At 37.8% G+C, this 20,237-nt stretch overlaps 1 protein-coding gene across 1 annotated transcript in view; it reads right to left on the minus strand.

Annotated features, from left to right (window-relative positions):
- Positions 1-715: 715 nt before the first annotated feature.
- Positions 716-20,237, minus strand: part of LOC108531338 (fibrillin-2) — a gene marked incomplete at its 3' end in the record, with an annotated part of 148,944 nt that continues 129,422 nt past the window's right edge. Inside the window, exons 13-15 of the mRNA XM_017874728.1 lie at positions 15,452-15,577; positions 1,609-1,761; positions 716-949 (exon numbers count right to left, since the gene is read on the minus strand). Coding sequence (XP_017730217.1) covers positions 716-949; positions 1,609-1,761; positions 15,452-15,577 — 513 coding nt within the window. The remainder of the gene's footprint in view (positions 950-1,608; positions 1,762-15,451; positions 15,578-20,237) is intronic.

Consider the following 20,237-nt stretch of genomic DNA (forward strand, 5'->3'; position numbering starts at 1 on the left):
TATTTGAGTGCTTTCCATTTCTCCTTTGTAACTCTGCTGAACATTCAGACATAGCAAATTGGCAATATGCCAAAAAGAATAAACATAACACTGCAGGACATCCTTAAATATTATTAGCAAGGGAGTGCTTTTAAAAAGAACGAAGTTAAATGTCAAGTACACAAATGCCAACTCTGGTCTGAAGCCCACGGTTTTGAATTTCTTAAGCAATTTCACAAAAAAGGGTGAGGAAAGGAAAGATATGTACATTACAATATTTGGATCGGCACAGAGCAAGACATTCAGTTTATCTCAGTTGAGAAATGGTTCTGGAAAATAAGTTAAGGGGTGCATGAACAGGGCAGCTTTAAATAGCCAAATGAAATTTACTGGAACCAAAGACATGCTTTTTGGTGGTGTCAACTGGATTGGACTATTACTGGGCTCTGTATTTTCAAAGACCTGGGTCACACATTCTTTTCTCTAATTTAACAGAAAGTTTACAGAACAGAAAAGTAATATTTTCCTATTACATTTTCCCAAATTTAGGATTACTACGTATCGGACCCTGAAATAGGTTTCCCTTTGTCTCTCTCTCTCTCACACACACACAAACACAGACACATACGTGCAAGTATGTCCACACAACCCTTCTGAAAGATTAAAATTATGTTAGATATTATAATATCACTTGAGGCAGCAAACTAAAGAGTCCACAGGAAAACTGACCACTTACTTAGTCCAGTGATGATAGGTCCCTGTCCCCCGGCCCCCACGCCGGCTCCCCCAACGCCAGGAGAAAAGCCATTGCCTCCAGGGATGGGGATGAAGCCTGTCCCTCCTGGGCCGTAGCCATTGCCATTGCCACTTGGGGCAAAGCCATTTCCCCCAGTGCCTCCAGGTCTGGAACCAGCACTCCCTGGAATCCCTCCCATTGGAAGGCCATCCATGCAAAGTCTGCGATATTCCTCTAGAAGAAAAGAAACTTGAAGTTAAGCACAGGTGAATGTCTTTCTGCATAACAAAAGCAAATATATTTGAGCTCTGGATGAAAGATCAGGAGGTTTAAAAACTGAATTGAAATACTAACATTCAAAATAATTTAAAAAACAACGCTTGGACAAAAATAAGTTAAACAGCTTTCAGGTATCTGTCTGATGTTACTCTATTAGGTATTATCAAAACTGATCCTAAATAACAATGCCATCTCATTCCCCACAAAAACACTCAAGTCATATTGAAAACACACAAAGGAAGACAAATATGACTTGACTTCAAGAAAAAGAGCAAAATATATACATATACATTTTTGAGACAGGGTCTCACTCTGTCACATAGGCTGGAGTGCAGTGACATGATCATGGATGGCTGTAGCCTCGACTGCCCAAGCTCATGTGATTCTTCCACCTCAGCCCCGCAAGTATCTGGGATTACAGGCATGCACCACCATGCCCGGCTAATTTTTGTATGTTTTGTAGAGATGGGATTTCGCCATGTTGCCCACGCTGGTCTTGAACTTATGGACTCAAGCGATCCACCTGCCTTGGACTCCCAGAGTGCAAAATACATTACTGTTACTAATTTTCCTAACAGTGTCTGTGCCGAGGAGACTGACAGCCAGCCACGTACCAGAACCTCTGACAGGACAGGCTTCAGGAATGGTTCCAATGCCCCAGCAGCGGCCAGGCTCACAGCAGCACTGCATTTTCGTCATTCTCCCCGGGAGCTCTTGTGCACAGCGACCATTCACCAGGCCCGAGAAACACATGCCTGTTCTCTGATCTGTGCATGTAAAAATAAAACAGAAGATATGGCAGAATTACCTCAGGTTCTTACAACAATCACTGCACATGAGATGAATGTAGGTGAAGTGACTCATACTACTTAATCTCTATTATCTATTCCTTTCTTCACTCTCTTAATTTCTGTCCATTTATTCCTTCCTTTGCTCATTTGGCCAGCAAACATTGATTGAGCCAGGGACAGAACAATGAAAGAGGTGGAGCAGATTGGAGGACAGACCACAGTAAGAGCTAAAGTCGGGCAATTCTGAAGCTTGAAGGAAAGCAACCACCCAGTCCCAATCCTCAGCCTGGAGATGCGCACTGTCTTATGTCACTGTGATTTTGTGGTTGTCTGTAATGCAGCAATATCTGACTGATTATTTTATAAAAGTTGATCAGAAGCAACATGAAACAGTGACATTTGAGAAGGCAGCTGACTAAAATGAGGGCATGAGCCATAGAAGTATCTGAGGAAAGAGCAGCTTCTGAGGAAGAAGAGAATGTGCTTCATGCGTGTGAAGAACGATGGGCCACTAAGACTAGGGAACAGCATGCGGAAAGGAAAGTGCAAGAGCATGAGCTCAGAGAGACAGCAGAGGCTATCACGGATGGTCCTACAGGCCATTAGGAAAGGACCTTGGGATTTCATCTGGATTTCGAGTGGAAGGTTTGGAGATTTCCTGGATGGTTACAATGAGAGAAGACAATGGTTTACATTTTCAAGATCTCTTTGGCTGCTATGAGAACTGACTGTAGTGAGAGCACAGGGAACAGTAAGGAAGACACGCAAGACATTCAGGTGAGAGATGATGGTGGCTTTGATGAGGGTGGCAGCAGTGGAGATGATGAGGCTGAGCAGAGGGCAGATATGTTTTGAAGGTACAGCCAATAGGAACTTGCTTGGGTGTGGGGTATGGAAGAAAAAGAGTCTTAGTCATTTCCTAAGTTTTTGACTTACACAGCTGACATGGGGATGGCAAGGGAAGAAACAGGATTAGAGAACACAAGACAAGGCTCCTCTTCAAAACATGTTACATTTGGAATGTTAAATAAATGAGCCTGGAATGAAGAAGCATAGTCACGCTGAACATACATATCTGTGAATTGTCAGTGTATATATGTCATTCTAAGCCAGAGCTGGAAGAGACAGTTTCAAGAACTAGGGAAAACTGATTGTGCCAAACTCGGTATTGAGAGGCAAAATAAGGTGACCATTCAGAGGTACGCAGTTTGGCAGGGCCGCTATGGTAAAGAGTCTGTGCATTATCCAGTAGGATTTGATGTAAGGAAGTGACATGATCAAATATGACTATAATAGAGATCACTCTGACAACAGGATACACAATGGATCAAAATGATCAGATAAAGCCTAGAAGACAGGTTTGATGATTGCAAAAGGCTGCATAAAATGCAAAGTTGCATAAATTATCAATATCATCTGTAAACTCTACAGGTTTTAACTGAAACTGCCTTTATAGTAACCAATGGAAAAAATGTTAGCTTAATTAACAACATACTATTCAACCCTATCAAGATGCTTTCAAAGTTGTTTTGTCTATGGTCACAAGAAGAAAGATGTATCACAGCAATCAGGATCTGCATATCGATAATGAAGATGAAGCTGTTAACTGCTTATAATTCCATTAACAGGTAAAGTTAAAATTTTTAGCACTGGATACAGAGTCTAAAGTAAGCATATTATGTCCTCTAATGGCCCATATATAGCATGCCTCAGGTTGCTTTTAAACTATCATAAAATAATTGAATTACCTTTAATATACTCTGTATAAGAATCGAACAGTTCCTTCTAATTCTCCCCCAAAGTCCCAGTATGACCCAAAACCGAGCACTAAATGTGATGTATGCATACATACTTAAAGGCACTGCAGAAATTTCAAAAACTTGAGTTGGATTTGGACAGGCTGTCATTAGGAATAATTTCACAGCTAAGTTTCTATTCCTAAGAATAATCAAAGGAAACAGTTTTTGGAATATTCATTTTATGAACCCAAAGTATCATATACTACCTCCTCAAGACCAGGATGTAAATTAAGATAAGAAAGTTCTAAACTCTTAACAATAACCACTAACATTATAAAACACAATCAGTCCTACAAGTTAGGATGAATATATTTACCTCTTCAAGGCTTCTACAAGAAGGAGGTTGTAATACAGAATTTGAAAACAAAACAAAACAAAACCCTAGCCTTGAGTCAAGAGTCCTAGTTTTACATTCAAATATTATTAATTGTTTGATTTTCAACCATATTTAACTCTTCTTCTGTACAGAACATGGTTGGTGGGAGAATGAAATAAAACAACATATGCTCTGTTTCTTGCGGCTTTCATGGTGAATTAGCTACTCTGAATGTTCCTCTCAATTAAAATATCCTGGATAAAACGTGAAAAAATACTGAAAAATATATCATCCCGCTCACATGGAATGAAGGATAAAACAGAGTCCCCAAATGAGGTGAAATGAGAATCTTAGGAGGTATCTGAACAACTAATTGCACCTTTAGGCTACTTTTAAATTCTGGAAACGGTGAATTTCAACTCTGATAGTTTCACAGGGCCCAGGGCATAAGACATAAAAAGCCCAGATTCCACTCTTCCCTAATACATAACAGAAAAAACTCCCTCGTAAGGCAGGGTTCCAAAGAGCCATATCCTTAGTTTATGGATATAGTATACAGATAAGGTAATGGAGGCAATTAAGAAACTTGCCTGTCTCTACCTTGATGCTGTGTGGAGGAAAAAGAAAGATCTCTCCTAAGAATCAGTAACCACAAGGTCTTCCTCACATCAATAGCTTTGATGGCTCAATTCATAGTAGGTTTTTTGGTCTGCAGAACTTCAAAGGAAGAATATAACGTAAAGAGGTTCTCAGTTAGAGATACTCCAAGCAACTCACAAAAGCCAACACAATTGGAGGACTTAATATTAATGAAAAGTCTCAAAAAATTCTCATCAAGTTCCAAGAAAAAAAGAGCTGCTAACAGGAAAATACACTATAACATAAAGAAACAAAAACTAGTTAAGTAACTAGCATATTTTTGATATTGAAACGGTCAGACCAATTCTGACAGTTATTATTTTAAATTATTAACAATTAAATATTAATTAATAACAATTATATTTAATAGGTGTAAAGCAATTCAAGTCCGAAGATACGAACAAGAGGAAAAGGTCCATAAACAATGAATAGGAACAGACTTAAAAGAGCTCAAACTTCTATAAATGAAATGATATAAAGTATCTGATGAATATATTACACAAGTGTATTGCACATGGATAAAGAGAGAATTACTAAGTTGGCAGATACATACGAATATATTATTTTCAATTAGCACATAAAGACAAAGAATTTGAAATGTTAAAAAGAGGTCAAGAAATATGAAGGTGAGAATGAAAAGCTAATTAGATGTACACCTGTGTACATCTGATATGCTTTGTCTGTATCCCCACCCAAATCTCATCTTGAATTCCCACATGTTGTGGGAGGGACCTGGTGGGAGGTAACTGAATCATGGGGGCAGGTCTTTCCTGTGCTGTTCTTGTGATAGTGAATAAGTCTCAAGAGATCTGATGGTTTTAAAAACGGGAGTTTCCCTGCACAAGCTCTTCTCTTGTCTGCCACCACGTGAGTCATGCCTTTCACCCTGCATCATGATTGTGAGGCCTCCCCAGCCATGTGGGACTGTAAGTCCAATAAACCTCTTTCTTCTGTAAATTGCCTATCTCAGGTATGTCTTTATCAGCAGCATGAAAACAGACTAATACAACATCTAATAAGAGTACTAGGAAGAGTAATAAGCAGAATGGGAAAGAAGCAGTATTTGATGAATACTTAGAACTTTCTAGCAATGTTGTAAAACCTCAGATTTAAAAAGTCCAATACATTCAAAGTAGGATAAATAAATAGAGATCCACAATTAGACATACCACTGTGAAACTGTAGAACTACAAAAGTAAAGATCTTAAAAATAGGTGGAAAAACAAGACAGATCACCTGCTAAGAAACGGTATTTTTAAAAAATCAATGGCTGACTTCTTAGCACCAATGGATGCCAGAACATGATGAAATAATATCTTAGTATACTCTGATAAAATAACTGTCAACTGAAAATTATGTACTGTGATAAATCATGTTTTCAGGGGGCAAATTATAGTCATTTTCAAGAAAACAAAACCAGAGTTTTCTACCAAGAGTTTTTTGATAAAGAAAATGTTGAAAGAGGTACTTCAGGCAAAAGAAAAAAGATCCCAATGGAAGGATTGAGATATAGGAAGAAATGATGAGCAAAAAATATTAAATTTGTAAATAATTTTTTATGGGTAAATATAAATAAGTACTAACATATGAAACAATAATGATTAAGTTGTCACATATAGGGAATGGCAATATACTAGATTTTAAAAAGTTGTGAAGGGAAGATCAAAGTTTAATCACTTAAATATTCTTTTATTGTTTATATATAGGTAAACATATAGATTAATTTTAGACTTTAGTTTAAATATGCATCTTAAAACAGCTAGGATAGCCACTGAAGCCACAGAAATAAAGTATATAACTTCTTAACAAATAGGAGAAAGAGAATCGAGTTCACGGCAGCAGGTTGGGGGGATCCTGAATAAATCTAAAAGAAACCAAGAAAGGAGAAAATATACAAAAAAAAAAGCAAGATAAATAGGAAGCACAAGGACTATGGTAAAAATAAAAACAAATATATCAGTACTATAATAAATACACATGGATTTAAATCTCAGTTGAAAAGACAAAGATTTAACCAAAAAATAGATACAGACTGTTTAAAAGAAATGCATTTAAAACATAAGGAAGAGGAAAGATTGAGAGGAAAAATACATAGTAGGTATATACTTACTGCTTCTGATACCACTCACAAAATGTGATACAAAATAAACCCAAAGAAAATAGTTAGAAATAGACCAAGAATAAAGAAAAAATTAGAGTCAATACATAATTTTAAAATGGTTCAATTCACCAGGAAAATATGACAGATACTTTTAAACATTTATCACCTATAGCACAGCATCAAGCTATGTAAAATAAAAATTTACAAGACTACATGGAGAAACTGAGAAATCTACCTTCACAGTGGAAAATTTACATGACTTTTTCGGTAATAGATATAGTAGACAAAATTCTGTAGGTACAAAGAAAAATTGAATAGTACAATTAAGTTTGATCTAATGGATATATCTACAATCTAGCATCCATCAGTTGGAGAATACCCATCTTTTTCGAGTCCATAGGGAAGATTTATAAAAATAAAGCATTTGCTAAACCATGAAGCAAATACTGCACCAGAATATTTCCAAGAATTGGTATCAACTGGTAATATTCTTGGACCACAATGTATGAAATGAAGTTGGAAATCAATAACAAAATAAACAAGAAAACATCCTATAGTTCTAAACAACTCATGGACCAAATACAGTCTCACATTGAAAATAAGGTAATATGTATAAAAATGCTGATATGCTTTGGTTGTGTCCCCACCCAAATCTCAACTTGAATTGTATCTCCCAGAATTCCCACATGTTGTGGGAGGGACCCAGAGAGAGGTAATTGAATAATGGGGGCTGGTCTTTCTCATGCTATTCTCATGAGAGTGACTAAGTCTCACAAGATCTGATGGGTTTATCAGGGGTTTCTGCTTTTGCTTCTTCCTCATTTTCTCTTGCGACTGCCATGTAAGAAGTGCCTTTTGCCTCCTGCCCTGATTCTGAGGCCTTCCCAGCCATGTGGAACTGTAAGTCCAATTAAACCTCTTTTTCTTCCCAGTCTCTGATATGTCTTTCTCAGCAGCAAGACAACAGACTAATACAAATGTCAAGCACAATGTTGCAAGTACTTATCAGGAATCCATCCTATACCAGTCCTGAGACTTTGTGAGTATGCAATGATCTTGAGAGGGGTTCACAAATACATATTTACATTGAACATTACAACGTGAGTAATACTTTGCAGTTTATTGGCACTACCATGATTCACATTTACGAATATGCCACTGTAGCTAATAAACTCCAAATTCATTTACAATTATTACTAAATACCCAAGAACATTTTCATTATGTATGCTCTCACAAATACTAAATTATCATAATGTGGGGATCTGAAGTACATTTTTTTATGTTAAAGAGAGGTCTTTAAATCAAAAAAAATCACAACTGGCCGGGCACAGTGGCTCACACCTGTAATCCCAGCATTTTGGGAGACCGAGGTGGGCGGATCACGAGGTCAGGAGATAGAGACCATCCTGGCCAACATGGCGAAACTCTGTCACTATTAAAATACAAAAAATAAGCCTACCATGTTGGCACGTTGCTGTAGTCCCAGCTACATGGGAGGCTGAGGCAGGGTAATCACTTGAACCCAGGAGGTGGAGGTTGCAGTGAGCTAAGATCACGCCACTGCGCTCCAGCCTGGCGACAGAGCAAGTATCCATCTCAAATAATAATAATAATAATAATAATAATAACCATTGTTCTACACAGTTTGGAAACTGCTGGTCAGTCCTACAATATATGTACTGAAGGAAACTAAGCCATAGGTGAGAGGATGAAGAGGCAGCAACAGAGGATTGCAAAGTAAATTGTAACTTTTTTTCATAAATTCCACAATTAGCCTTTTCTAGTAACAACAAGGAGGCAAGCAACCTACTTCTCATTCCTTCAGCCAAAACCTACCAGGATGAGAAACATACTGGTGTGGCGTCTCATAGTTAAGGTCTCCAAAAAGGCATATTACAAAGCAAATCAGAGCCTAGGAATTACCCCTTTCCTTTGTATGAGATTTCATGGCCCTTAGAAAGCACTGTATTAAAAACTGTATCATGTGGAAGAATATGAGAAATAAAAAAGTCACCTGATAGAAATAAGAGTTGTCCAGGCACACTATCCCTTGAAACAGGGAATCATTAGGGGCAAAGGCAGATGAAAAGCTGTAAAAACAAAATTCTTCTAATGCTTGCTATATGTTTAACTTGCTATATGTTTAACATCTAATGCTTGCTATATGTTTAACTGTAGAACTGATGTGTCCTAAGTAATGAAAACAAGTCTATTCCTCTAATCATTTTCTATCGCCCTTACTACATTTCCTGAACAAGGCTTATAAGGAGTCATATTTACAGTCGCACTGAGAAAAAGGAAGTAATTCATCTCCTCTGATTAAAATATAAATCTATCTTGAAATGTAATAAAGGTACACTTATCAGAGTTTGTTTTATGGCTTGACATTTAGTGTAAACTTGATTTAAGAGAACTAATGGTTAATTACACAATGTGATGAAAACTTGGCAAAAATTGGGGATTGTACCTTGAAATAAATGTCTCCTGTGGAATGAGGTTTGCTCATTAAAAAATGAAGGGTTCAGCCAGAAAACACCAATGAGGTAAGACCAGGTCAGAAAAATAGTGATAGACAGTAGGTGTTCGGTAAATAGCAGCCACTGTCTCATGCTTTGTCTCCTGAGACTGGATGCCTGCACCCAGCCCTTTGATGGTCTGGTTCCAGCCTGGGTTCCCCTTGATTGATTCTGCGGATTCTTACTATTCCGAAAATACTTTCATGTTTACATTGTTCAAGAGTAACTACAGAACTCGGAGTAATGAAAAGGAACCACTGTGTATCCCAGGTTTATTTCTTCCTTTAAAATAGTGAATGACATGCTTCTTCCCAACTGTAAGGAAAACTTCTCTTTCTAAGACACTTACTCCTTTCTTAATTAAAACTAATATCCTCGTTCCCACCAATAGCTTTTATATAATTCTGAAGCTAAAACTAAAGCACTATTTAGTATACTCTTTCATTTCTGGTTCCCCCTTTAGTTAAATAATTTTAGGAATTTTGGGTTCTCCAGGTGTTTTGTTTCAAATGCACACACGCATGTGGAATCAACACCTAGCATTACATAAAGTGCTGCGTAATACATAAATAATTGTGTACCTTGCTCTTTTCTTGAAAAATGAAAAAAAAAAAAATACACTGGTCATCACTTCTGCCTCAAACTTCTTCTTATATTAGTATTACATTTTTTCACATTATGTTTTCAGGGTTTTTTTTGTTTTTTGTTTTTTGGTTTTTTTTTTTGAGACGGAGTCTCACTCTGTCACCCAGGCTGGAGTGCAGTGGTGCGACCTCCACTCACTGTAAGCTCCGCCTCCCGGGTTCACGTCATTCTCCCACCTCAGCCTCCCGTGTAGCTGGGACCATAGGCGCCCGCCACCATGCCCGGCTGGATCCACCTGCCTCAGCCTCCCAAAGTGCTGGGATTACAGACATGAGCCACCGTGCCCGGCCAGGTTTTGTTTTTTCAAGAATACTCCACAGCAGTATTGTGCACTAACACGTTTGGAAGGCTTGAGGAAATGCCTTAGCACGCTGCGGCACCATCATATTACTGGAAGAATTTCTAAATGCTTAATCCCATTTTCTGAACCTAACTGGCACTTTTGGGTCCTGTGCTTTGGGTCCTTTCTCACTATGTGTACACAATAGCAGCAGACACATTATCCTGCACACAGAAGTTGCTCACTGCTCTTTGCCAATGCGTTATTTATTGCTGGCTGCCAGCCATTCTTCTGTGCCTATATAACAATGTGGAAATTAGGTATTAATCATTCCTTGGACATGACCATGACAGTTACTTCCAAAATTACTTAAGGCTCATTAAGTATTACTATTTAAAATGCTTTTCAGAGAAATATTATTAGGCACGTTTTAACTCCTTTTTTTGGGGGAACTGGCATATGTTAGTGCTCTATGCTAAAAAAAGTTCTTTCCTGGATATTTAAAAGATGATTAAACACACTAGATAGATAAACAAAATCAGAAATTTGACTTTTATATTTATTATACAATGAAAGCGGAAAATTATCGTGTCTTATAATTAAATTGCCCAGTTAAACTCCCCTGCCAAGTGAAACTGTTTTCCGGCACACAAAAGAAACAGGATCAAGTTTATTGATGCTTTATCATGTGGTATACATTCAGAATGTCTGTGTTAACTAGAATAAGGAATTAAGGCAACATTCAGCAAATGTTACTTTCAGCACATGTGAGCTCTCAGAATAAAGCTGCAGATAACACACAGTTTAGTATAAAAAAAGCTCTAAGTCATCCAACTCTTTATCATTAGCATACATGTGGTTAGAAAATAAATAGCGTGGGAATATCTCCAACATATATAATTCAACCAAATAAATTCAATCTGAGAAAATACAGACTCCGAATTTTAAAAATCAAAGATCTCATTCACATTAAAATGTTAGATTAATTTTTTCTCATGTATGGAAAACACATACATATTCTAAATATAGCACAGTTATTCAAAACATTTTTAAGCTGCTTACTTAATTATAACACTGGTTTTGTAATTCTGGAGAGCCATTCTCCATTCCCTAGAGACGCCCCCTTTGTTCCTAATGTTCAGGATGTTGATAGTGAAATGAATGGGACTTCTGGTTAGCGCAGGACTTAGCTTTCCGAACCTCAAGTTAGCTCTTGCCTTATGAGCATCCAGGACCGTATTCAGTGGCACATCATGTCCAAAGAGATGCCAAAGGCTGCAAGGCTGCATAATCAACATGAAGTTCTTACATCAATATCATCTCATTCATTCATTGGTTTTTTCTGTTCATTCAGAAAATATTTACTGAGCACAAACTTTTATGCAAGATGCTTATTACATAAAGCCCAGGGTCCGTGAAGCTGCATAAGACAGGGCCTAACACAGCCCACAGTCTAGCCAGTGAGTAACGCACAAGTACCTGTGACAATGCAGTAAACCCTAAAATGAAGCAAATGTAAACATATTATGGGTGGGGCTGATTAATTTTGCCCAAGAAGAAAATGCAGGTTAAGTGAAACGGCTATAAGGAAAAGCGATACTGGCCAGAGGTCATGGCTCATGCCTTTAATTCCAGCACTTTGGGAGGCCGAGGCAGGTGGATTACTTGAGGTTAGGAGTTCGAGACCAGCCTGGCTCACATGGGAAAACCCTGTCTCTACTAAAAATACAAAAATTAGCCGGCGTAGTGGTGAATGCCTGTAAAACCAGTTACTCAGGAGGCTCAGGTGGGACAATCACTTGAACCCAGGAGGCAGAGGTTGCAGTGAGCTGAGATGGCGCCACTATATTCCAGCCTGGATGACACGGCTAGACTACATCTCAAAAAAAAAAAAAAAAAGAAAAGTGATACCTAATTTGGGACTTAAAGGATGAGCTGGATTTTAATGAGCATAGAAGGGGAAAATCAAGATGCTTCAGGCAGAGGGGGTACTGTCGGCAAAGGCATGGCAGTGTGGTCGTGTACAGCAATGAGGGAAATATGTGTATGAGGAGGCAAGTGGTTAGAGATGAGTCCGGAATACAAGTTAGGTCAGGTTGTAAAGGGCTCTGGATGTCTGAGTAGAGACTTAGGACTTTATAACATAAGGAGGCAAGAGATAAAAAGAGTTTATCTTAATTTCATGGTAAATCAAATCTTCCATTGAAGAAAAACCACCTTAGTAAATCATTAGGTATGTTAGTCTTATCTGAATAAAATGAGGATTCATGCTTCTTTTCCAATGCAAAACAAAAATATGAATGCAAGTTTTGTTTGACTAGAGAAAGATTTTGAAATGTAAGTGAGTAAATAAAAGAAACAATTTAGAAATGGGAAGTAAAACACTGAAACTTATTTTGGCAAATGCTGCCTCATAACTAGTTTCATTTCTCTCTATTCTCAAGCCCCCAACCCCGCATTCCAATTTGTTCTCAAAGGCCTTCAATTACTCCACATTGACTATCAAATAAAATAGATGTGCCATATTTGGTATTTCCCGAACTTCACAATAATAACCTCACTTCCTTCTCCAGTCATATTTCTTCTAGTGATATTCTAGGAGACAAGTTTCCTGAAGCCAGGTTCTACAGCACCCAGACAGCAGTGTTCAATGATGACTCCCACGGTGACATTTCTCCTACAGAGTTGAATCTATACCTATTCCAAGCTGATAATTTTGTGTTCGCATATGCATGTGTGCATAAATATATTATTTTCCTATAGAGTTCAAGAAAATCAAGTCAAGTGTAGGTAGTGGCAGTAATTTTCAACCTTAATAGAAAGCTGACGGCCAAATTATACAGTAGTCCTCCCTTATCTGCGGGGGGTACGTTTTAAGATCTCCAGTGGATGCCTGAAACCTTGAATGGTGCTGAATCCAACTGCTTTCAATTTGAACACGTTTCTGTTCATATCTTCCACCCACAAATTTAATTCCTTTTCCTTCTTAACTACACTTATCACACATTGTGGCTGTAACTTTTGCAGTGTGAGGTGCAACAGCAAAACTAACATGAAATTCTTTCTCTTCCTTCACAATTTCATGGGTAGATTTGTTCTTACCATAGATCTTAGCAACCTCAGCATACAATTTCTTTTCTTTCCTTGCTAAGTAGAGAACTTCCACCTTTTTACTTAAAAGAAGTACTTCATGGCTTCTCATTTTATATATATCCGAATCGCTAGCATCAATACTCTTGAGTTCAGGGGCCATGATGAAGTATAATAAGGTCACTTGCACATAAGCACTGCGATACTGTCAGCCAGTGTGAAATCTGAGATGGCTACTAAGTGACTAGTGGGTGTGGAGCCTATACAGCATGGACATGCTGGACAAAGGAGGAGTCACATCCTGGACGGGCTGGTGTGAAAGTTCACCGTGCTACTCAGAACAGTGCACAATTTAAAATTTATGAATTGTTTATTTCTGGAATGTTCCAGCTAATATTTTTGAATAATGGTGGGAATTGTAGAAAACAAAACCATGGAAAGTGAAACCGTGGATAAGGGGGAACTAGGGTATTAAATGAATCAAACTTACTATGCCGTGAGCCAACTGGCAACAGTGACCCTAGAATAGTTTATTTGCTCAGTTGCAGAGACTTAATATTTCACAAAAAATGATTTACCTAATGCAAGATAGGAACTCTGATTCATCTGTAAAACACAAACAATTCTCATTCAAAGACATGACATGAGACTCCCAACAGACATCTTACTTCTCAAAGCAGGCTGTTAGCATGACAGTGAAGAAACCACTCATGCTGGAGGCCCTGACATCTGGCCACAGCATCTCCATAGCCTTAAAGTGGGTAAGTGGCAGTTCAGTGTCACACTAGCACAGAGGCTGGAGTCAGAGAGGTCAGGATTTGAATCCTGGCACCATTTATTGGCTGAAAAACACTGTGTGAGTCACTTAACCTCTCTAAACATATTTCTTTTATCTGTAAATTTGGAGTAACTATACTTATCTCACAGGGCTACTATAAGGACCATATGACATATTATATAGGTCCAGAGCAGGCATATCCTTCTGCTCCTCTTAATAAGAATAATAATGAAGAATATTTTATTGGACACTTATTAGAAGAAACTGAAGTATAGAGAAGATGGTAGCTTGCCTGACTCTTCACAGCTATGAGATAATGAGGTAGTGGAGAAGCCCAGTGCCTCACACACGGTGTGTGTAATATCTTAAATGATAGCTGTTATTTTTACTACTAATACTGTTTCTTCTATTACTAGGCTTCGACTGTTATTTATGATGACAATATGGCATTCTGAAGGCAGGATTTGTATCTCTTATGTTCACTGTTGGATGACCTGATATATCAGTACATTTAATCAAATACATTCAGGCCACAGTCCTTTTATTGGCGGCCTAGGACTTCTAGCTTACATCCTTGACTCTGTATTTCCATCTCATCAACCCATTTCTCTTGGGCGCATGAGAATCATTAGGGAATCATGAAGACCTACAGAGATTCTGGCAGTTAGCTTGCTGACATACTAACTGCCTGGTTTGGGGAGAGACAGAGACACTGCCCAAACTGTCACCCTCTAGTGGACAAAACAACACCATTCTTTAAGTATTGGATTAATTGCCCTAATTCCTGCACTACATGAATCTTTAGTGCCAGTAAAGCTAACAGTGCACCTGTTTTCCTCTCTTTCTACCTATTGTCAGCTTAAAATTGGAACAGACTAGGTTAAATGCTCAGGAAGAGAAATGTGAGGTTAGCTCACTGTGCTGTGATTATGTATCAAAAGACACTTCATAATCTCTATGCTCACAATAAGACAAATGTCTAAGCCTTGCTCAATAACAGATTACCTTTGCCATGACTGTGAAGCACTATTTCATCTTTCTAAATAAATAAGGGAGAGTATACAATGGTTTTAATTTGAATATATTTAAACACAAAATTAAAGGTGTCTTTTTTGTATAGTAACTATTTTCAATAGAATAAACAAGTTCTAACTAAATAAGATGTTGACTACATTCATGATTCATAGCAACAAAAGAACCTTTAATTACTGCATTCTGTCTCCCAAAGCAGATTTTAAAAAATTTTTCTCATGCCTTTGTGTCTTTCTTTATTCCCAAAATGACTCTGACAACATAAAACAAACTCAGTTGGCTTCTGAAACTGAAGTCTTTGCAAAGAATACTTGGTCTATCAGTCCCTCAATACTGGTACGGTTTACATTAAACAACTCATTCAGCCATTTCCTCAATATTTTAGAATCATTGCCATCTTCATGCCTGTTTGGGCTGTTTTGTCATTATAAAGACCCAGTGTATTGAGCCTTCAAAATGCGAGGCTTACCGATGCACCGAGAGCCATCTGTTGAGGTTACATATCCACGTGGACAAACACAAAAATAGCTTCCCACGGTGTTGGAACATTCGCCAGTTTCACATATCCCAGGAATGATGCTGCACTCATCAATGTCTAATCAAGGGAAGAAGGAGAAGATGATTGAGAGAGGCCTTCATTAAATAGCTTTTAAAAGAGATTTTTTTTTTAAGAGTCTGAGAGCATTCATGGTTGATTAGGTCAGATCATATAACCCTGAAGATACTCTTGTTTCAGGCCCCAAAGAATTTCTCACACATATCTATGGGAACTGAGATGAAAGTAAACTCCCATGGCAGTTAAAACAAGGCCAACTAAAGCAGAACTCCATATCCTTTTTTAAAAATGCAATTTAAATTGGAAATAAGTAAAGATGTCAATGTTTTAGTTTCCATTCTACATCAACTAGGGAATTATCCTACTAGAGCCTTGAAAAACACATAAATGGATTACATTTTAAAATACAGAATAACTGTATTTGAAAATGTATAACTAATTTTCACACTATTTGAAGCAATGAAGAGTGGCAAATAACTTTTTTTTTAAACTTGGCTTCAGGACATGTTTTTGTACTTACATTTGAATATGGGTGTATTTGACATTCTGGGAATAACTTTAATCTAAAATAATACAGAAACATGGTAAAGGGCAAAAAAGCCTCCTTGGGAGGCTTTGGGAAGTGTCCAGTTTTCCTATTGTACCTCCCTACAGTTACCCATTCAGCATACTCAATGCTGGAAATAGTCTATTTCCTTTCCCATTAATGAAAAGTCTGCTTTCTTAAAAATTATCCCTAAAGCAGAAAACCCAGTCATTTATATAAACTTTTAATGTACTTCTCTTCTAGTTCAGTAAGCAGAGAGAGGTGGAAAGTCTAACAAAGCTGCAATTAGGGATAACTGGGAGCTAATTGCTAATACATTTAAAAAGGAAATGAGTCATTGTGAGAAAAATTCAGCCAAAATCCTGGGAGGTGGCCGTCTTTTTTAAGGAACAGAGGTAGCAAAGCCAGTAACTAGAACAAACAACAATAAGAGCCATGCATATAGATAATTACTGAAAAGTCAAAGTAAGCTGACTTTTAGTTTCTCTTTTTTCAGTTACATTTGTTTTTTTAAAATGTCCAATAAAAAAGGAAAAATAATTATATTCTTATTACAAACACATAAAATATTTTAATCCCACACTTAAAAGAAAAGGTTGCCAATGCCTTTCTTACATTCTTTTATTGGTCTATTCATTATTTTTTTCCATTTATTCTGACAAGTCACTCTTGCCTACAAGCTTTATCATGAAATAACTTTATCATGAAAGAAGCTTTAATCATGATGAATAATTTTATCATGATAGAAGCTTTATCATGACAAATAACTTTATCATGAAATAAAAAACGTGTGTTTTCTTGGTATGTTCTTATAAAAAAAGTTACCAGATTCAGACATTCTCTGAAACAGTATCTTCATTTGAGGCTTAACACTTAGCCACTGAAAACACAGAGGTACAAATCAAAAATCTACCAATTTCCCAAGAGAGATCAGAATTCTAACATGAATTGACTACATGAGGAGTAAATACAAAATGTGGTCAAAGAGCTGCCATCAGACTTAATCCAACAAAATAAAACCATGTGTGCAAAATTAGAACCTGTTGCATCCTGTGTTGCTATCTTAGTGCAGTGCATCTTAATACAACTGAGCATGGATTCAGAAGAGATGAAACTAAACAGCTGTACTTTAATTACAACATAAACTTATCATCACCTCTGGATAAGGAAGAGAAAAAGAAAAGAAAGAAAAGAAGGATACAAGATAAAGCAAGCATTAAAAAAGTGAAGAACTAAAACTTGCCTTCTCACTCTCTTAACATCTAAAATTATATGAATTATCGAGGTGCTTATGGAGCCCAGGATTTATGCAAAATATTAAACATTAAGAGACTCTACTTCTTCATTTAAACATTGGCTTTTATTTCTAGGCATTTCCTTTCATAATAAAGAACTTCCCTATGCCCTAGTCTTAAAACTCTTCCTGACAATAAAAAGAATAGAAAATTAAAAGATGTTTGGCATTTTCTTTTTTTGGAGAAAAAAATCTGGGACACAGAAGAACATGTGGAATGACATAAAATTTGTGGTTTTTGTGTTAAAAATTTTATTGTGCAAAAAAAAAAAACCTATGTGTTTCACAATTCTCCTTATAATTGAGTAGGAACCCTAAAAGGTTAGCTTCAAAATAATTATATATAAAAGACTCTCCATTTTGTATAAAAAATAGAAATGCTTTTATTTTGGGCTAGACATCTACCATATTTTAAAAATAAAAAAATAAGGTGCTTTTTTTAAAACAATAACAACAACAAAACCCCAAAATACTGACCAAAACCCCTGCATTTTAATACAGTGATGCCCAGTTGAGGCGGGAGAGTTCCCTTGAGCCCCTCGCGGGACTTGAGACAGGGGTGGCTTGTTTACTTGGCTGCCATCCTCAAACCCTTTGCAGGAGGGGAGCACATAGGTGAGCAGGTGCAGGAGCCAGGGTGAGTGTTTCCGGATGCTGGCAGAACAAATCCTGTACCAGCCCACGGCAGTGTCTAGGTGTTGCTGGCGACCTCCGGAACCCCAGAAGGTGTCTGTTACAAACAATGCTCTTTTAGCTTTGCCATTCACAGATGGCTTAAATGTTAAAAAGCTCAGTGCCTAGTGTGTCCCAAATTCTTGTCTGGCATCCAGGGAGAATCAGGTCAAGTGAAGGAATTGAAGGATGGTGTATGCAGAGGATTTTATTGAGCAATGGAAGTGGCTTTCAGTGGGATGGGGAGCTGGAAAGGGGATGGGGTGGGAAGATCATCTTCCCCTGGAGTTTGGCCATCCCTACCTGAACTCCTCTCCAACTGCAGTCTCTGATGTCCAGCTGCCTCTTCTCTTAACATTCAGACGCTTCCTCTCTCCTCCCTTGCCATGGTGCTCTGCTCTGCTCCTTTGCCAGTGGAGCTTGGGGTTTTTATGGGTACAGGGTAGGGGGTGTGGCAGACCAGGGTGGTTTTGGAAAAGGCAACATTTGGGCAGGAAAACAGGAATTCATGTTCTCATTTAGGGTCACAGGTCCAGGCTTGAGGGTGGAGCCCTGCCAGGGACCCCCACCCCTGTCTTTGACCCAGGATTTCCCTGCCTCCTGTCTGTACCACAGTGTTTATCCATCAATTTAAGTTTAGCATTAACACTTATGTTCAGAAGGATACATGCATTTAGCTCTTTTGAATATTAGTTCTTCAATACTGTATGTCATAATCAGATTTGGAAGTAGTATCTCCACAAATATAAAGCATATGTTACCTATGTATAAATAAGTGTGCCTAAAGATGACACGTCTGCTCATGGGAAAAAGCAGAGTCTTAACAATGGGAATTGGTTGCATCCATGTTCTGCACACTGAATATACTGCCACCCATCTCTCCTTGACCTTTTCTGAAACTATATCAGTTTGTAGCTTTGGTCTGCAAATATCAGAAAAACTGATTTAAACTGATATAAATCAGAAATTTAATAGCTGTCATATCTGAAGTCCAGAAGCGGTTTCAACCAATGTGTCTGGCTCAGTTTCTGTGAGATATGTTCAGTTAGGCCTTCCTCTGTATTTTGACTTGAGCTGCCTTCCCTGATGGGAGCAAAATGCATACAGCAGGTTTAGGCTATTCCTTTGACTGGGACATCTAGTGGAAGAGAGTGTCTTTTCCAGTGCTCTGTCCTGAGAGGAAGAAAACCTTTTCTAGAAGCCCCCAGAAAATCTTCTCTTTTGTCCTAATGTCTTGAATTGGGTCACATGCTAATTTTTGAATGATTCCTCTGGACAGGAAAATGTTCTGATTGGTACAGGCCTGGAGTCCTGAACCAATTTGTGTGGCCAGTGGAGTGAAGTTAGCTTCCAACTAATAAACAACAACAACAACAACAAACAGCATGGGCAACTGGGTCTGAAAATACACCACAGTTGAAGAACGCAGAGTGTACCAGAATAGCTGGGAAATGGATGGACAATAAGCTTAGCTAGTTAGGCTTATACTAAATCCTGAAGAGCCAAGCCAGGGACTGTGGCTTTTATTCTGAAGGTGATGAATAGTGTCTATGAAGGAGTTTAAACAAAAGAATTACATAAGCAAATCAATATTTTAGAAACACAGTCCTTATGTTTAATGTGGACAGATGATATAATAGTCCGGGAATAAATGTCGAGAGCTTGAAGTAAAGGCTTTATGATGAGGAAGGGAACATATATTCAGGAGATAATTTGAAGGAAAAATCAACAGGAAGGACTTTGCCACCAGAAAGAAATCTCATGCTACTATTTTGATTGACAAGGATGATGACATAGTGCTATTAACAGAGAATGGAACACAAATGGAAGAACACGTTTTACAGTTAAGTTGAGCTTTGGACATTTTGATCCTGAGATGTCTGAAAGAAACCAGTAAAAATTCTAATCTACAGAGCTAAAAATCTGGGTATGAAACTTAGCAAAGCGGTAAGTTACAAAGATGGACATTTGTGGTTTATCACCAAGTATAAAGATTGCCTTTGAAGTTATGGCAACATATGAGATTTCCAAAGAAGATAAATGAAAAGACCAGAATTGAAGGAGGGAACCATGATACTCATCAACATCTAAGAAAAAGTCAGAGGAAGAAAAGCAGAACAGGAGTCTGGGAAGGAAGGATCATGGAGGAAGGAGGAAGAAGGTGAAGAATGCAGGCGGAGGAAGAT

This window comes from Rhinopithecus bieti, unplaced genomic scaffold (assembly GCF_001698545.2).
Source record: "Rhinopithecus bieti isolate Rb0 unplaced genomic scaffold, ASM169854v2 scaffold_8035, whole genome shotgun sequence".
NCBI lineage: Eukaryota > Metazoa > Chordata > Mammalia > Primates > Cercopithecidae > Rhinopithecus > Rhinopithecus bieti.